General features: G+C 30.7%; 5 protein-coding genes across 13 annotated transcripts; 3 read left to right on the top strand and 2 right to left on the bottom strand.

Annotated features, from left to right (window-relative positions):
• The first annotated feature begins 46 nt into the window (after positions 1-46).
• Positions 47-2,148, top strand: LOC136780920 (uncharacterized). Of its 6 annotated transcripts, none has more exons than XM_066739521.1 (4): positions 47-82; positions 525-740; positions 819-954; positions 1,023-2,145. In XM_066739521.1, the coding sequence occupies exons 2-4, from the start codon at positions 572-574 to the stop codon at positions 1,795-1,797; spliced, it is 1,080 nt and encodes a 359-aa protein (XP_066595618.1). In that variant the 5' UTR covers positions 47-82; positions 525-571; the 3' UTR covers positions 1,798-2,145. The 6 variants fall into 6 exon arrangements, with proteins under 6 accessions (XP_066595618.1, XP_066595620.1, XP_066595615.1 ...); XM_066739523.1 differs by lacking the exon at positions 47-82 and adding an exon at positions 106-167; XM_066739518.1 differs by lacking the exon at positions 47-82 and adding an exon at positions 136-237 and having other exon boundaries at positions 1,023-2,148.
• Positions 2,149-2,243: 95 nt separating this feature from the next.
• clos (closca) lies at positions 2,244-10,063 on the bottom strand. Of its 4 annotated transcripts, none has more exons than XM_066739513.1 (16): positions 9,903-10,063; positions 9,737-9,835; positions 7,712-7,869; positions 6,629-7,576; positions 6,123-6,540; positions 5,590-6,041; positions 5,371-5,513; positions 5,042-5,289; positions 4,695-4,955; positions 4,437-4,616; positions 4,194-4,357; positions 3,853-4,105; positions 3,526-3,760; positions 3,065-3,438; positions 2,686-2,991; positions 2,244-2,611 (listed from the first exon to the last, which is right to left on the bottom strand). In XM_066739513.1, the coding sequence occupies exons 1-16, from the start codon at positions 10,051-10,053 to the stop codon at positions 2,250-2,252; spliced, it is 4,752 nt and encodes a 1,583-aa protein (XP_066595610.1). In that variant the 5' UTR covers positions 10,054-10,063; the 3' UTR covers positions 2,244-2,249. The 4 variants fall into 4 exon arrangements, with proteins under 4 accessions (XP_066595610.1, XP_066595611.1, XP_066595613.1 ...); XM_066739514.1 differs by having other exon boundaries at positions 4,695-4,943; XM_066739516.1 differs by lacking the exon at positions 7,712-7,869 and having other exon boundaries at positions 6,629-6,919; positions 9,903-10,038.
• Positions 7,953-9,720, top strand: LOC136780921 (RWD domain-containing protein 2A). Its single transcript, XM_066739524.1, has 3 exons — positions 7,953-8,801; positions 8,878-9,321; positions 9,394-9,720. The coding sequence occupies exons 1-3, from the start codon at positions 8,607-8,609 to the stop codon at positions 9,637-9,639; spliced, it is 885 nt and encodes a 294-aa protein (XP_066595621.1). The 5' UTR covers positions 7,953-8,606; the 3' UTR covers positions 9,640-9,720.
• A 381-nt stretch (positions 10,064-10,444) lies between the features above and the next one.
• Positions 10,445-11,458, bottom strand: APC10 (anaphase-promoting complex subunit 10). The gene is made up of 3 exons (XM_066739525.1): positions 11,159-11,458; positions 10,826-11,078; positions 10,445-10,745 (listed from the first exon to the last, which is right to left on the bottom strand). The coding sequence occupies exons 1-3, from the start codon at positions 11,178-11,180 to the stop codon at positions 10,454-10,456; spliced, it is 567 nt and encodes a 188-aa protein (XP_066595622.1). The 5' UTR covers positions 11,181-11,458; the 3' UTR covers positions 10,445-10,453.
• Positions 11,459-11,829: 371 nt separating this feature from the next.
• LOC136781031 (Bardet-Biedl syndrome 7 protein homolog) lies at positions 11,830-15,097 on the top strand. The gene is made up of 12 exons (XM_066739693.1): positions 11,830-12,078; positions 12,168-12,366; positions 12,540-12,708; positions 12,795-12,871; positions 12,937-13,189; positions 13,267-13,532; positions 13,609-13,798; positions 13,884-14,105; positions 14,191-14,312; positions 14,371-14,480; positions 14,538-14,817; positions 14,881-15,097. Exons 1-12 carry the CDS (start codon positions 11,937-11,939, stop codon positions 15,071-15,073), a joined length of 2,223 nt encoding a protein of 740 aa, XP_066595790.1. The 5' UTR covers positions 11,830-11,936; the 3' UTR covers positions 15,074-15,097.
• Positions 15,098-15,107: the final 10 nt, after the last annotated feature.

Below are 15,107 nucleotides of genomic sequence, written 5' to 3'. Positions count from 1 at the left end.
TTGTTGCGTTCAAAGTTCAAACGTATAAATGTTTTTTGGCTGAGATAAGAAAGCAATGCGTAGTGCGTAGTGGCCGTAGTGCGTGCGTAGGTTTATCTTTTCTAATTACACTTTTATACTCAAAATAGTATAATATTCATACATTATACCATTTTGAATAAATGCAGGTAAAAAAACAAACAAACCTCATGTTTGCGCGTTTCAATCAGTTTCAATCAGAATTCAGAGGAAAAGTAGGTGCGTTCCAATTTTGGCACATTCACGATTTTCAGAGTTATACATTTTATGTTACACAAACTATATATTTGTTAGCATATAGTAAACGCTAACTGGAACGCGCTTTTGGATGATTCGTTGATTTTAGGCTATTTGAAAAGTACTACCCTTCCCTTAAAGAAACATTTGTTTGTTTTGTGATTTGTCTTATTTGTTATGTATATTATTTTACCTCATTTCAGCTGATTCATAATTTTGTGTTATCATGCTAATTCCGTGATTGATTGTTAATTTTTATTATTTTTTAGATGATTGTTGCAAAATATTTGGAATAGTTTTTAACATCTATTTGAAAATGATGCCTGCTATTCCACCAGATTCTCATAAAATTTCATTAAAAATTATCGAAGCGATAAAACAGCATCCTGTACTGTATGTAACAGAAGTAAGGGGACCACCGATTAAGATACAAGAATTTAAACAAAGGGTGTGGAAACGCATTTCCGATGAGTTGGGTCTTGATCGTACGTTATTTTGAATTATACTTGTAATGTTTTCGTATAATATACTGTTTGTAATGCCTTTAACTTATGGTTTTAAAGCTGCGTGGGTAAGATTGAAATGGAAAAATTTGAGGGATACGTACTGTCGCATCTTAAAATATAAATTCAAAACTGAAAAAGGAGCAAGAAGAAAGAAATGGATTTTTGAAGATACACTGAGCTTTTTAAAGTTCCCGTATGAATTTTTTACATTAAAATTATAATGATATATTATTCAACTGTCTAATCATTTTAAAATCATAGATATGAGCCTGATTATCAGCCGCAACAAGTAGAATTAACCGAAGATTATATTCGAGATATTAATACTGGTGGAATAAGTTCAGAAGGGCTTTTGGAGCAATTAGAAGATAAAGAAGATGAGGATTATAGTGAATATTTGGAAGTACTTGAAGAAGCTACAACAGATCCTATCATAGTTGATTCTGAAGTAATGGAAGTTTTTGATAATGGCAATGAGCAATTTACAGATAATATAGAATCAGGAAGTAACCAAATACAAGAAGAAAATATTAGTGAATATAAAAAAATTGTTCAATCAAAGTACAAAAAAATACAACTAAAGAGACAGAAGTTAGATCCTTTGCCTATAGATGTAACTAATGCATATAATGTCTTACAAGCCAAATCAGAAAATTGCAATCGCGAAGATGAGGATGAAATTTTATTAAATGAATCAGTTTTCATTAATAATACAGTTAACCCAGTTACTCTTGTTAAAATTAAAACCAATAGGGAAAGGAAACAACAACCACTTAGCCAAATGTATATAGCACCTAAAGACAAAACTGGCATAGAATTATTTTTTGATGGAATAGCAAGGACTGTTGAAAGGCTACCACCAAAAGTACAATCTGATATTAAAAATAATATTTGGAAACTTGTTTCAGAAGCAGAAGTGAAATGTTCTGCAAAAGCTTCTCAGAATTTAAAAAAATTTGTGGCTTCTCCTGGTACAATGCCAAAACTTGTTTTAATTCCTTGTTCAATGATCGATATTCAGGATGGCAAAAATTGATAGAGAAGCAATTTCTAATATCGAGAATCTAGGGTCTGTTTGTTGCGGTAGATCTATCTATAAACTTGTGATAAAATGGAGATTTCATACAACAAAGTAATACCAACAGTTTTATTTCTTTTTTTTCTTTGTATTTAAAAAACGCGAAACGATTATTTTTCTATTAAATAGTGAATAGTAAGATTTACATAAATTGTTTTTAGATTCTTTAAGTTACTCTACAATGAATAATATTAATTTTGTTATTACAGTTTCAACAATTTGTTTTTTTACTACATTTAGAATAGTATATATTGTATAAAAACAGATTATAAATGATTATAAAATCCTGATATTTTTTTAGTTTTTCATGCATAAACAATATAACACACACACACACACATCATAATAAATAAATTAATTAATTAAATAATTTAAATTACAGACTGTAGCATTAATTACATTAATGCATATTAGTTGACATTAATATATTTTGCTTTAAATAAACTTGTTTCATTACCGTTAGTAGCTTTCACGAAGTAATTGCCATTAAACGTTAAAGTTTCTATTTGACCGGGTAAATTTATTTTGAAAATTTGACGTGGAAATCCAAGTCCTTCCAAGTTCCAAATTCCGTAAGAAGTTACTAATAATAGTTGATTGTTTGGTACCTTACTCATAATAATCGATTGTACTTTTGGAAGAATATATTTTTGATATCCAATCGACAAGTCATAACGCAGTACAATTGTTTGATGACTAAGCCTTAAAGCAACCCAGAGAGAGATGTTTGTTGATTCAATCGCCGCTTCCATAAGGCCAGGGATGCGTAATTCTAAAGACAATACCGTAAATTATAAAAATAATATCAATTAATTTGATTAAGTCGTATGTTATAAAAAATCCAACCTGTTAATTGCTCGAATTTTGTCGTATTGTTATTAAACGAATATGTGGATATTGTTTCAGATCCAACAAACACAAGTATAGGATGTCCTCGCAGGTCTACCAATTTTAATTTTATGAAATTCTCAGGTTGCATTGATATATTAAAGTATATCAAACGTGTTCCGTTGCAATATAACGACATATTAGTAATTTCGCACATTCCAAATTCATTAAACATTAATTTATTTCCATCATCGCGAATTTTTGCAAATAACAAATTTGTTTTGTAGTCTACTGGCACTAATTTATCCATATAAATGGCATGGTCTGTGAAAATATTATAATGTAATTATAAATAATGAGTGAATAATGTAATCGAGTAAAGTAATAATTAACTTACTTTGTAGAGCGAGATTGATGTAATTAGCGACTTTTCGTAATTCACTTAGTTTGGTCTCTATTGGATTCACTTTCTTGAAAATCGTATTCAATTTTGTTAATGGAATTCCATTGTAAAGACCATTAAATGTAGCGTTTCCAAAAATCTCCAATGTTCCGTTTAAGATAAATTCAGTTTTAATTGTCTGTTCGATTTCGTTTTTCTTTAGTCGATGATTAATCAAATCGGTTACATTAACATCGTTTATCAAGCAATTAGTAATTACTCGTGGAGCGCTTATATCACCCTTTATTATTTTTAATCCTCTTATTTCCTGTTTTCCAGTTTTCAATAGAATTTTTTTAACATTTGTGCCCATTATTTTACCATCGACCCTTCAAAGAAATATATTAAAAAGTTTATAATTGATTATAAATTAATAAGTAGCATATATAAATACGTAATCGCATCTTCTAAGTTACCTTAGATTATTTATTATTACATTCTTAAAGATTTTCTGTCCCTTAATTATCAAACTGTCTTTGTTTTTCAATGCTGCTTTCTTCTTAAATTCATCAAATTTCAAGCCATTCAGTCTCTTTGCTTTTAAATTATTTACAATCTTTTTTCCAGTGACTATATTTTGATCCATGTCATATCTAACGATATCGGTGGTCAAGTACAAATTGTTCAATTTACCTTTCAGATTTAAGTCTCCTATATAATAAAAAAGGAAATTTAATAGAATCACAGATTTATTATTGAGATTTGTACGATGTAATAAGAGTATATATATTAATCATTTTCACCTATAATATGGACTTCGTTAAAGCTCAGAGTGCCATTTATTATTTGTTCAGGAACATTTTTTTTTAATGAATTTATTAGCATATCGTTTATATCCGGCGCGAAAGATTTTAGGTTCACATTGCCCCTACTTAAAATATTTAAAGCTTGAACATTGGTAAATTTCACAGGAACATTTATAACTTGAAATTCTTTATTTAAAATTCGCTCAGATAGACTTGACCAATCCTCTTTTAACGGCGGAGTAATATTGCCCTGCAAAATTTTATTAGAGAAATCAAGAAAAAAATATTTATTTTTCTTAATTATATAAAGTAAAAGAAACAATATGTATGGTATTTACGTGTATAATAACATCTCCCTCAAACGTCATACTTTTCATAATTAAATCATTGCCGGTCAATTTTGTACTTTCATCATTTAACATCCAAATTTCTTGGGTCAGGTTTTCCAAATTTATACTATTTATATTATTGATTGTGGGCTCGGAACTGAATATAATTTCACCTAAAATGATTGATAATGTTTTATATAAACAGCATAAATATCGTTACCTTAGCGCTATTAAATTATTTTTCTTATATACCATTAATTAATAAGTCCATAGGACTATCGGAAGAGGGATACTCAAATGAGTCTGGTACATGCAAGCCACTTGTTGACAATATGCCTTTAATTTTCTTCGACTGCAAGTTAAGAGTTTCCAGAGGTTTAAGTCTTATGGAAGTTTCAAAAGCGTTAATCGAAGTTGCTTTTAAACCACCAGCTGCAAGTACACCATCGTAATTAACAATTATACAATTTAAAATTAACATTAATTGAAAAGAAAAAAAAATCTACTAACCAAATGTAATATTTTTAAGAGAAATATGATTATCGATTTTGATAACATCTTCTAAAAATTTTTCCATTTTTATGTTATTAATATATTCGATAGTGGCATCGCTTTTTATCTCCAATTTTTTTATAAAACTCGGTGGAGGTATTACTAGTCCATTTGGAGCATAAAGATCACCGACTGTTAAATTTTCAAGTTCTATAGGACCAAGAAATTCATTCGGAGGGTTCCATTTTTGTAAAAATTCCTTTAATCCTAAACAAGTACCTTTTTTTAAAAAGAAAGAAAAAAAAAGAAACAAACAAAGGAATTTGCTCTCATTCGATTACATTATATAGCTCAAATTATTGTACCTGGAGCTTTAAAATCTTCCATCTTCCGAACAGTAGCATTTTCCACTACAACATTTCCAGTAAATTCTTTCTCAGATAAATCTATGTTGTTAACAGAAGTTGCAAAATTGGACAAAACATCGTATAAATTTTTAGCTCCATGAATGCGCGTCGCTTGAATATTTTCTGCTGTAAGCCGATTTACTACGAAAGTGGAAGTGTTCACCTCAGAAGTAACTGCACTCTTCATACACAATTTTACATTTAATCTGCGAGAAAATTATAATAAAATTAAAAATATCCTACGAATGATAAAACAGTAAGTTTTACAGAAAAAAGGGTGAATTTACTTCGGTATAGGCAATGTTCTTAGTTGTGTTAAACTGATGTTACGTGGGACTATTTTTGTCCCTGAAATGACAATTACAGGTTCCTCAGCATTATGAGCGGTTATCCATTCGGGATGATTTTCCAAAGTAACATTATTCCAAACCTAAAACGAAAAAATTCTTAGCCATAAACCAGATTAAAAACAAAATCTTTTAGCATTTAAATAAATCAATACTTACAACTTTGCCTTGTTCAAAGACCAAGTGTACAGGAATATTACTCTCATTCAAGGATATAGCGTTGTTGAAAATCTCCTTTACCGATTTTCCTTGATTTCTCACAAAATCCTTCGCTTCCACGTAATTTTCGATTTTCACATTTTGCAACGTGTAATTTTTGTAGAGCGTCAACGGTTCTATAATTAATTTGAATTGTTTAATATTTTCTGACGCTTTACCGGCAAGGTGTCCGTTAAACGTGGTCGGTCCTTTCAATGTTATTTTCGGTGCTGAAATCGATCCAGTCACACTGATAGGTGGTCCGTTCAGTGGAAACAAATATTGGCGTTTTGGTAAATTTAATTCGTTTACTCTTATCACAGAAGCTTGAATTTTCCCAATTACAGATTTCGTAACAATTCCCAGTGGTAAATGGGCATTATTCACACTTATGTTTTGATACATGTGCTGACCTATCACAAAACAACAAAAATCTCGTTTAACTCGAAGTGTCTCTCGATCAAGAGTATATATATATTTTTTTCATCTTTTACCTGTTATAATTTGATCACCATAGGTTTTTAATGAATTCTCCTTCAGGTATTGAAAATTCATACCGTTAATTGTTCCATTAATAAGAGTTTCTTTGAAAGCTATGGCTGGTACTGGACAAGGTAATAATACCTTTGACAAATTTTTCAGTGTTAAATTTTTAAACACCAAAGATTGACTCTTATTGTCTATTTTCTTCAGTTGCCTAACAATATCATTTTGGTTATCCGTTACCAGTTTGTGTATTATGCAGTTGTCACCGCATCTTATTCTCGCTATCTTCGCGTTTAATTGCGTATAATTGATCGGTTCTTTAGTTTTTTTATTCATAAAACTTATTTTCGTCCTCTCAAGACGCGATTTCATCTCTTTGTAAGAATTTGTTAGATTCTCCAATTTCCTTAGACTTGTATTGTGTATCTAAAAAAACAAAAATAAATTCTTTACTTTTATCGACCTAAGTGAAAAAAGTAAGCAATAATAAATTCAGAATAATTAATTATATTACATAGTTTGTTTGGGGCCCTCCTCTATTCATTGACTTCATCGGAGCACTAGAAGAATTTACTTCCGGTAATATATTTACAGGCTTAATCTTATTAATTGCGTCGTTGCACCAAGAACCCAATTCATCTTTCATGACTTCCCAGGAGGCTTTTCGAGACCAGACAAAATTTCGAACTTCGATCTGATTATTATATTCTATCAGCAACGATTTTATCCCGAACAGTTCAATTTTTCTGATATCGGTGATGACTTCCGGTATTTGTTTCACCTCCACGAATCGCCAACCGTCATACTGATAAACAATTAAATTTTCATTCCTGAGAAGAAATATTAAAACGGTTTTCATAATTGTAAATGCAACGGATTTTTTAGAAGCAACGATTTGTTGAAACGGTACGAAGACGTTATCCATTTCTTTATAGATGATAGTGGAGGTAGGACCGGAAGTGATCAGAAAGTGCTCGGAAAAGTGATTTTTTCTCAAACTAAGAGTGAAGACATCTGTGCTTCCCGGTAGTCTCTGCACAGTGTCGAAATTATTCGTGCGGAAATTGTGTTTTAAGATCTTCGTCTCTTCACCGGAAGTGGCTATGTGCATGAAGCCTCTGTTCTCAAATGGCATAATTCTCGTGCATCTTAAGTCTGAAATTTTCGTCAAATCGAAATGTTCTCCTAGCCACTTGTAGATCAATAAATTTTTATTTGTTGCGATTCCCAGATACAGCTCCTTCATTCCTATCCATGTGTTTGCATGGATGATGTTAAGAACCTTGAAATGTTGGGCCTGAGACAGTTGAAGCTGATTTCCAACGGGAAGCAATCGTAAAACTTTGATTACACCGTCATTATTTATTGTTGTTATCAAAGTCTTCTCGTTAATCTTATTTACGATTATTTGCTTTCCATTACTAATGGAATGCGATAAACGATGCACTAATGCTTTATTGTCCTATATAATTAATAAAAAGAAGACATTTTATATAACTTATATATATATATATATATATATATATATATATATAAATTGACATTAATTTACTCAGATTTGTTTTTTTAATATTTATGGTAGAGGGCTGTAACGTACATATAAGTCCTCCAAGTTTAAGTGCGAGCTATTGAAAGACGCGGCAAACCAATTTACTTTATTGTTCATGGAGTCAAATAATGGAAAAAAAGCCACTTTTCTCGCCGCATACTCTACATATCCAAAAGCCCTTTCTAGATCCTCAAAAACATTGATACCTATAAATAAATGAGTAATTTAATAAGGCTTCGCTCCCACGATATAGAAGAGAGAAATTTAGAAATTGAATTTTTATTCCGCTGTTTCAAAAAGCGCGGTATTTTTCAAATATATTATCGAACAGGTGCGAATTCGACCGTGATTGGTCTGACGAGTTTTTCGAGAAATCACGTGGTGGTCGATATTCGTGCCTTTAACTTTTATTGGTTAGGATTTTTTTTAAAAGTCTTTGATAAATGCAATTAACTAGATAATTTTGTTGACCTGTGCGTTTGTTAAATTAGGAATTTATGACAAATTTATTTCATCCTTTTAATGAAATGTAAAATCCACAATATGATAAATTGCAAAATTGTTGTGTGAGAGTGTTAGTAAATTGTGTAAGAGTGTTGTTTTCGGGAGCATACTTTATGCTAATCAGTATTTACCGTATTTACCCACATTCTAATGTAAAATTACGTCAAGCATTGGTAATAACTGATTGGATATCACCATCAGTTACTCGTTGATTGTCCATTTGTTACTGTGTGTGGTGTGATCTCTGAAATACTTGCATCAGTTTTTCATCTCTTCCAAATAACATTAATTGTTTATTATTATATATTCTATAATTAGTTTCAACTGACTTTTCAAAATCGCCGCTTCTTATATCTTAACAAACGTAGTTTAAAAATAGTTTGGATGAACGAAGTTTGTGGATTATCACTCCATATGTCTTGTGAATATTGTTGTTACAATGTCTTTCTACGAAGAAATAAAAGAAAATTTAACAACCCAGTTATTAGAGTTAGAGGTATTGCAATCGGTTTATCCAAAAGAACTAATAATAACGGATCATGGAACTTTAGCTGATATTAATTGTTTCATTGAACGTATGAGTAAAGAACTTCCACAAAGATTAGAATATCTGCTTGAGCTCCCAATAGCCAATGTAATCTTTACATTAATATTTTGGTTATTAGTAAAATTTTTATGCTTTGGCAATCAAACTTTTATATAATTCACAGGGAATGCTGGAGCTAGAAGTAAGTCTGCCATGTGATTATCCATTTGAAACTCCAGAGGTATATGCAAGAATGTCACTGCTTGATCGAACACAACAAATGCTATTGAACAAAGCTTTAGTGGCTCAATCTGAACTTCAGGAGAAAGGAGAGCCCTGCATTTATGCACTTATAGCATGGCTTCAAGATAATATTGAGTCTTACATCAAAGTATCAAAAGGATGTCATAAAAGAAACACTAATGAAAACAAAAATAAAAGTAAAAGTAGTACCTCTGCATTTGCTAGATATTGGATTTACAGTCATCATATTTATAGCAAATTTAAACGACGAGATATAACTAGCATAGCCAAAGAAAATTCTCTCACTGGTTTTTGTTTAGCTGGGAAGCCAGGTATTGTTTGCATAGAAGGTACACAAGAGGATTGCGAATATTGTTGGCAAAAGGTTTATAATAAAGTTATCTTTAACTTTTAAATATGAATAGGCATTTTAATCTTTTTTATATGTCTTATCTAGGTAAAAACAATGAACTGGCATAAAATCCTTGTTAAATTTATTGAGACATTTGAAATGGTGGATAATAAAGATGCTATATGTATGAGAAAATTTTCTGATTTTGAAGAGGTGTCATTTCCCAGTTCTGATAGACACAGTGATATGGGACAATTGTTAAAATATTTAACCAAGCATAATTGTCAACATGCATTCAAAGAACTTTTTGGTATAGAAGGAAAATCAGTCAACAAAACTGGTAATGACTAATGTATATAACTGTATAAATTTGTAAAGTACTAAAAATTGTATTGATTAATTTGTTTATAAAGTTTTATAAAAATACTATAAGCTTGTAATTTCTTACCCTTGGTTTTTTCATTTGGTTCTCTCTTTTGACGTGACTGAATATTTTTCAATTGTGATTGAGTAAACTCATTGATCTTTCTATCAATTTCATTTATATCTAAATGACATTAGTTTTATGAATTAAATTTTTGATACACAGGTAATATTAAAATTGATTTACATACCATCTAGAGTTTTCAGTGTTTCAAAAAAATCTGTAGTTTGTTGGAAAGCATTATACAGATGTGAGGATGCTGAACAATTATTTTTGATGAAAGAAACAAAGAAAAGTAAAGAGATAAGGAAAAATCTATTTGTCACATAATTTTTCGCCATGATTACTCGCGTTATCGAATTACTACTGCGAAACGTATATCTATTCTTAGTGACTAATAGGTATTTATATTTTTTCTATAAATCATAAATATTAGTCAATCATAATAAATGGCTTTGTATTCACACACTACCAAGTAGTCAAGGATAAGTTTATGGATAAGTTTACAGATATTCTTAATGTTTATTATTTTAATTTATATAGCATATAATTTCTAAGTGTTACCATTTGAATTAGAATCTTACTGTCTCTTATTGGTTTTATCTGTAGAGAGTTCATTCTGAACAAAACAAAATTAAATAATAGTGAATTAACTTTAACATTTTTTAAGAATATTTTAAATATAGTTGCATTTAAATATATCTTGAAATAAATATTACTTGTAAATATTTCATTTTATTTTCATCTAACTGTAGCATAGCATTGAAATTCATTAGTTAGAAATTGACCAGGTATATAAGGAGCAGGGGGTCCTAATATAACTTGAGCAGGACTATGAATTTTAATTTGTCTCATATGGGTATCTCTTCCATTTTGATGATTACTTATAACAGCAATTTGAATCATAAAGGTCCTAATTGGTCGATCATTTATGTCTTTAATTGGAATAACAACCCAACCACTTGGTTCATTCAAATCCATAACTTCTACCTCCTGCAGATCATTGAAATTTGTTCCAGCCCTAATACTTATTCTGGAAGTTGAAGTAATATAATCAATATACAGTAACATAACTTTATAGCAAAAAGCTTTGCAGTATTTTATAATACATACTTGCTAGGTGTATAGCTTTCATCTAATTTGTAGTCTGTATAAATACAGATATCACGAATAGCAGTCTTTTTTTTAAACTGTATATTTACTAAGTGAGGCAGTTGACCATCAGATTGCCAATAAGTCTCTGTAATGTCATCACGCAGCTGATCAACTCCAAAGCCTGATTTGCAACTTGATAGGCTCCAAATTGCATGATTTCCTACTTCACGCACTCTACCTGCAAGCTCTTCTTGAACAGGATCTATTCCACCTATAAAAAATTACGAATAAGCAATATAAGTAACAGAAATTTAAAAGCGTATATTAGGTTAAAAATAAAAATATGTATACCATTGCTTGCCTTGTTACTCATAGTTAGGTTATGCCTCTCTCTACCAAAAGCTTTTATAATTATTGTTGTATTTTAGGACAATCAATATGTAATTAACAAACGATTGAATTATTTTCTTATTAACAAAATTAAGTATACAATTCTATTAAAAGGCATGTAAAAAAAACCTGTGAAAGTTAAATTTTTCGAACATTAATTTTTCGAATGAGGACGCTACTGTAAACCTAGCTATATACATCAAACATTTGACATTTGTAGCGGGATAAAAATCAACAGAAGAACTAAAATCAAATCATGTTAATTTCAAAATTATTATATGTATTTAAATCTAACAACGATGCAAATTTTCCAAGAAATAATTTGTTATTAGTTATTTTTATCATTAAAATACAAATGTCTTTAAATTTTATGCAAAATTTTATAGTATAAAATCATATATGTATATATGTATATATATCTATACAATAAAATTATGTTATTATTTTCCATTAGAAAAAACATCTTTTACTTGTAATAGCATTTTGTAGACGATATAGTACGATCGGAGAAGATATAAGAATATATATAATGTATTAAATGTTATGTGACTTTGTTGCTATGGTTAAATTGATTTTAGCACATGCTTTTGCTTCTTTCGTAAATTCCTGCAATATAGTCAATGTAGGGCCACGCGACTATGTATATATTTCAGTACTCTAGTACTGTCAAAAATATTATCTTTAAAGCGTTACTTTCTTAATCTATTCTTATAATAAGTGTGTACATTTTACTTATACTATGACATTACCCCTCTCAAGGGTTGATTATGTTACTGTGGGGGTCACTTCTCGCGGTACCACAAAGATTTTACCTTCTTCGGCAATTAAACAAAGCCAAAAATTTGCTGTGGCCGATCATGATGGTGTTCTACACATTTTCGGTATTTTCCCAAAAAAAAATTCTGTGTACCATAAATGAAAAATAGAGTTTTCATCTCACTACGATATAATTGATTGTTATTTATTTTAGGGGTGAAGCGGGGCGAATTAACGTTATCCTTCAAGTCTCTGCCTGGACCAAAAATTAACAGAATGGTGCTTGGCGGTACGATAGGAACGATTCACGATAAAATTTTTCTCGCTTATGAAAACTCTGTGAAAGGCTTCACTAGGAAAGGAAAATTATTCCTCGAATTTGACACCAGTCTCATTGATCCTATTACAGCTATGTAAGTTCCTGAAAAAGGAAAACAGTTATTAAAATCTCCAAAAGAAAACATTAAAATTTATTTATTTCCCTTTGTATATTTCGTTCGTCTGCATATAATAAAATTTTTATATCTCAGACTTTATAGTTTTATAAGTAAATGAGAAAAAAAATTATTTTTCTTAAAATTTATAGATATGTTCTGGGTCCTGATTTGGCAGCTTGCGCTCGTGACCTTTATCATCGCTATAGAGATTGCAAAGATGCAGATTCTTATTTATCAGGAGAAACATTGTACGATGTTGTATTATTATCAAGTGATGCCTCAATGGTTTATGCTATATTGGCTTGTGGTGATTGCGCTGTAAATGAAATATTTTTTTTTCTTTATATAATTACTTTATCTTTAATGTGACATTAATAACTTTAAATGATAAAATTGACTTATAGGTTCGTGTGCTACATGGAACTGCGAAACCAACTGTCCTTAGGCTTCCCAGTGTTCCTACAGTCCTTGCTTTATACAGGTGCAACAGAAAAAATAATCTTTAATAATTTTTTTTATGTAAAACTATTTTATATGTGATTTTAGAGAGGGAATGACAGAATCCAAAGAGAGAATTTTATTAGGTACAATGGATGGTAGAATTGCACTGCTTATCTTGCAGAACAATAAAACTCTGAGGATTACTTGGTTACTATCCTCGACCGGATCAGAAATCACATCGTTGGACACCTACGAATTACAAGATGGTTTGGACATACTCGTGGGTAGGCAAGATGGAATTGTCGAAGTTTATTCGTTTCCTGAAGAGGATATGTCTGCTTCCCTTCGATTTCGTTATGTAAATAATTCTATAAGACCAAGTTTAATTTTATTATTTAATTTATACCTTATCTGGAAAAATAATAATTCATTTAGAATGCTGGTGAAAGTATCAGTTCAGTTGGAGGTGGAATTGTAGGAGCAGAAGGCTATCCGGAAGTATTAGTCACTACATATTCTGGGAGGATTTTTGGTCTCACAACTAGACCACCTGGTCTATTAGAATCCGGATTGAATGACATGGGTCTAGCAAAATTAAGGTCAGAGATTCAACAACTTGAAGAAAAACTTGTTGAAGAGAGGGAGACAGCAACTTTTACTCCTGATCCATTGCAGCCCTTAATTTTAGCTGTGAACCATAGGTATATAAAAATGATTAATTATTTATATATAAAAGCGGAAATTATTGTTACTATATTAGAATTTTTTATTTTTTAGAATGACTCTTATTAAAGAGGAAGCAGCATACTCACTTTCTGTAGAACTAGACACTTCAATAGATAATATTTTAATACAATCAGATACCCCTGTTGAATTGTTGGATGTAGAGAATAATAGTGCAGTTGTCAGTTTGTCAGTCTGCAATCCTAATGAGCAAAATTTTGTTTTAGCTACTTATAGATGTCAGGTGATCAACATTTTTAGTTTTACCATTTATATGTATCTAATATTATGATATGAGATAGACAATCAAATTGTATAACTATTAACAGGTAAATACCAATCGTTTAGAGATGAGATTAAGAAGTATAGAGGGTCAACCTGGAACATTGCAGATTTATGTTACGTCTCAGGTACAGCCAAAATGCTGTCGTAGAATTTTAGTTCCTATTTGTGCTTTATCTCTTCATGTAAGGCAGCACGAAGAAGAAGAATTAGCTGGAGGTGGACCTTTCAATGAATTAAAAATGACTGGTAGCTTCTCAGTTGCAGAGGTGCATTATTCACATTACTCTTGGATTCTTTTTTATTTATTTTATTCCTTTTTTTTAATAACAATCTTATTTCTTATCTTCATAGATGCATGCATGGCTCTCACTCGCCCTGCCGGATGTGCCTGAAAGGCCTCATCTGAACGATGGAGAGGCATCTTTATCTTACGTTTCATCTTTCATGGGAACAGTCCTCAAATGCAAATATAAGTAAGTTATAAACTAGCTGTTTTCCATTAAAATTGTGAATAACATATATTGAATTCAGGAAAGGCAGTGCCATTATTCTTGGTGAAAATATTTCGTCCATCATCATTTTGAGAGATATTTTAACAAAGGAAGCTACTAAACGAAAAATAAAATTAGATGTTTTCTGTGGTAGGTAAAGCTGATAAAACTAATTTAGGAGGATAACATAGTATGATGCTTTAACAGATGTTGCAGATGGAAGTATCTCAAGAGTGCTAGAATTAATTCATCCTAGAATAGAAGCCACTTACGAATTAGCAAGAAAAATACAAATTTTAGATACTCTAGAAGAATGGGAATTAAAAAGAGATCCTAAAGAAAATTTATGTACGGAGTATCAAAATTTATTGGAGGAGGAAAGTAAGATTAGAGTACAAAAGTCTAAGAATCCAGATATGTTAAGTAGATTGCACGCTATTGTCACAGATCTGTATGTTGATTGGGAGAGGGCTAAAGGATCGCGAAGGTAATTATTCCACATGGGCTTTTACCAACGTGAATGATAAACATTGAATTAATTTATATATAGGATTAGCAGTAAAGAGGCTTCAAAAATATTGGAGAATGCTTTGGAATCCCGAAGCATAACACACCTTCTTAAAGTATTTTTAAACAAAGATGAAAAACAATCGCAACCAAATTCTGGGATTGGAGTCATGGCAGTTTCAAACGTGTCTAATTTAACTCCTGTTATTCCCGTGAGTTTCACAACATTGCTATAACCCAAAAACTTTCTGACAATAAAATGGTATCTCA

The sequence above is a fragment of the Prorops nasuta genome, unplaced genomic scaffold, assembly GCF_024137725.1.
Source record: "Prorops nasuta isolate Cenicafe-Biocafe unplaced genomic scaffold, Cenicafe_Pnas_1.2 PNAS00021, whole genome shotgun sequence".
NCBI classification, from domain to species: domain Eukaryota; kingdom Metazoa; phylum Arthropoda; class Insecta; order Hymenoptera; family Bethylidae; genus Prorops; species Prorops nasuta.
The sequence above is the reverse complement of the archived record's forward strand: the minus strand, read 5'-3'. Positions and strand labels throughout refer to the sequence as shown.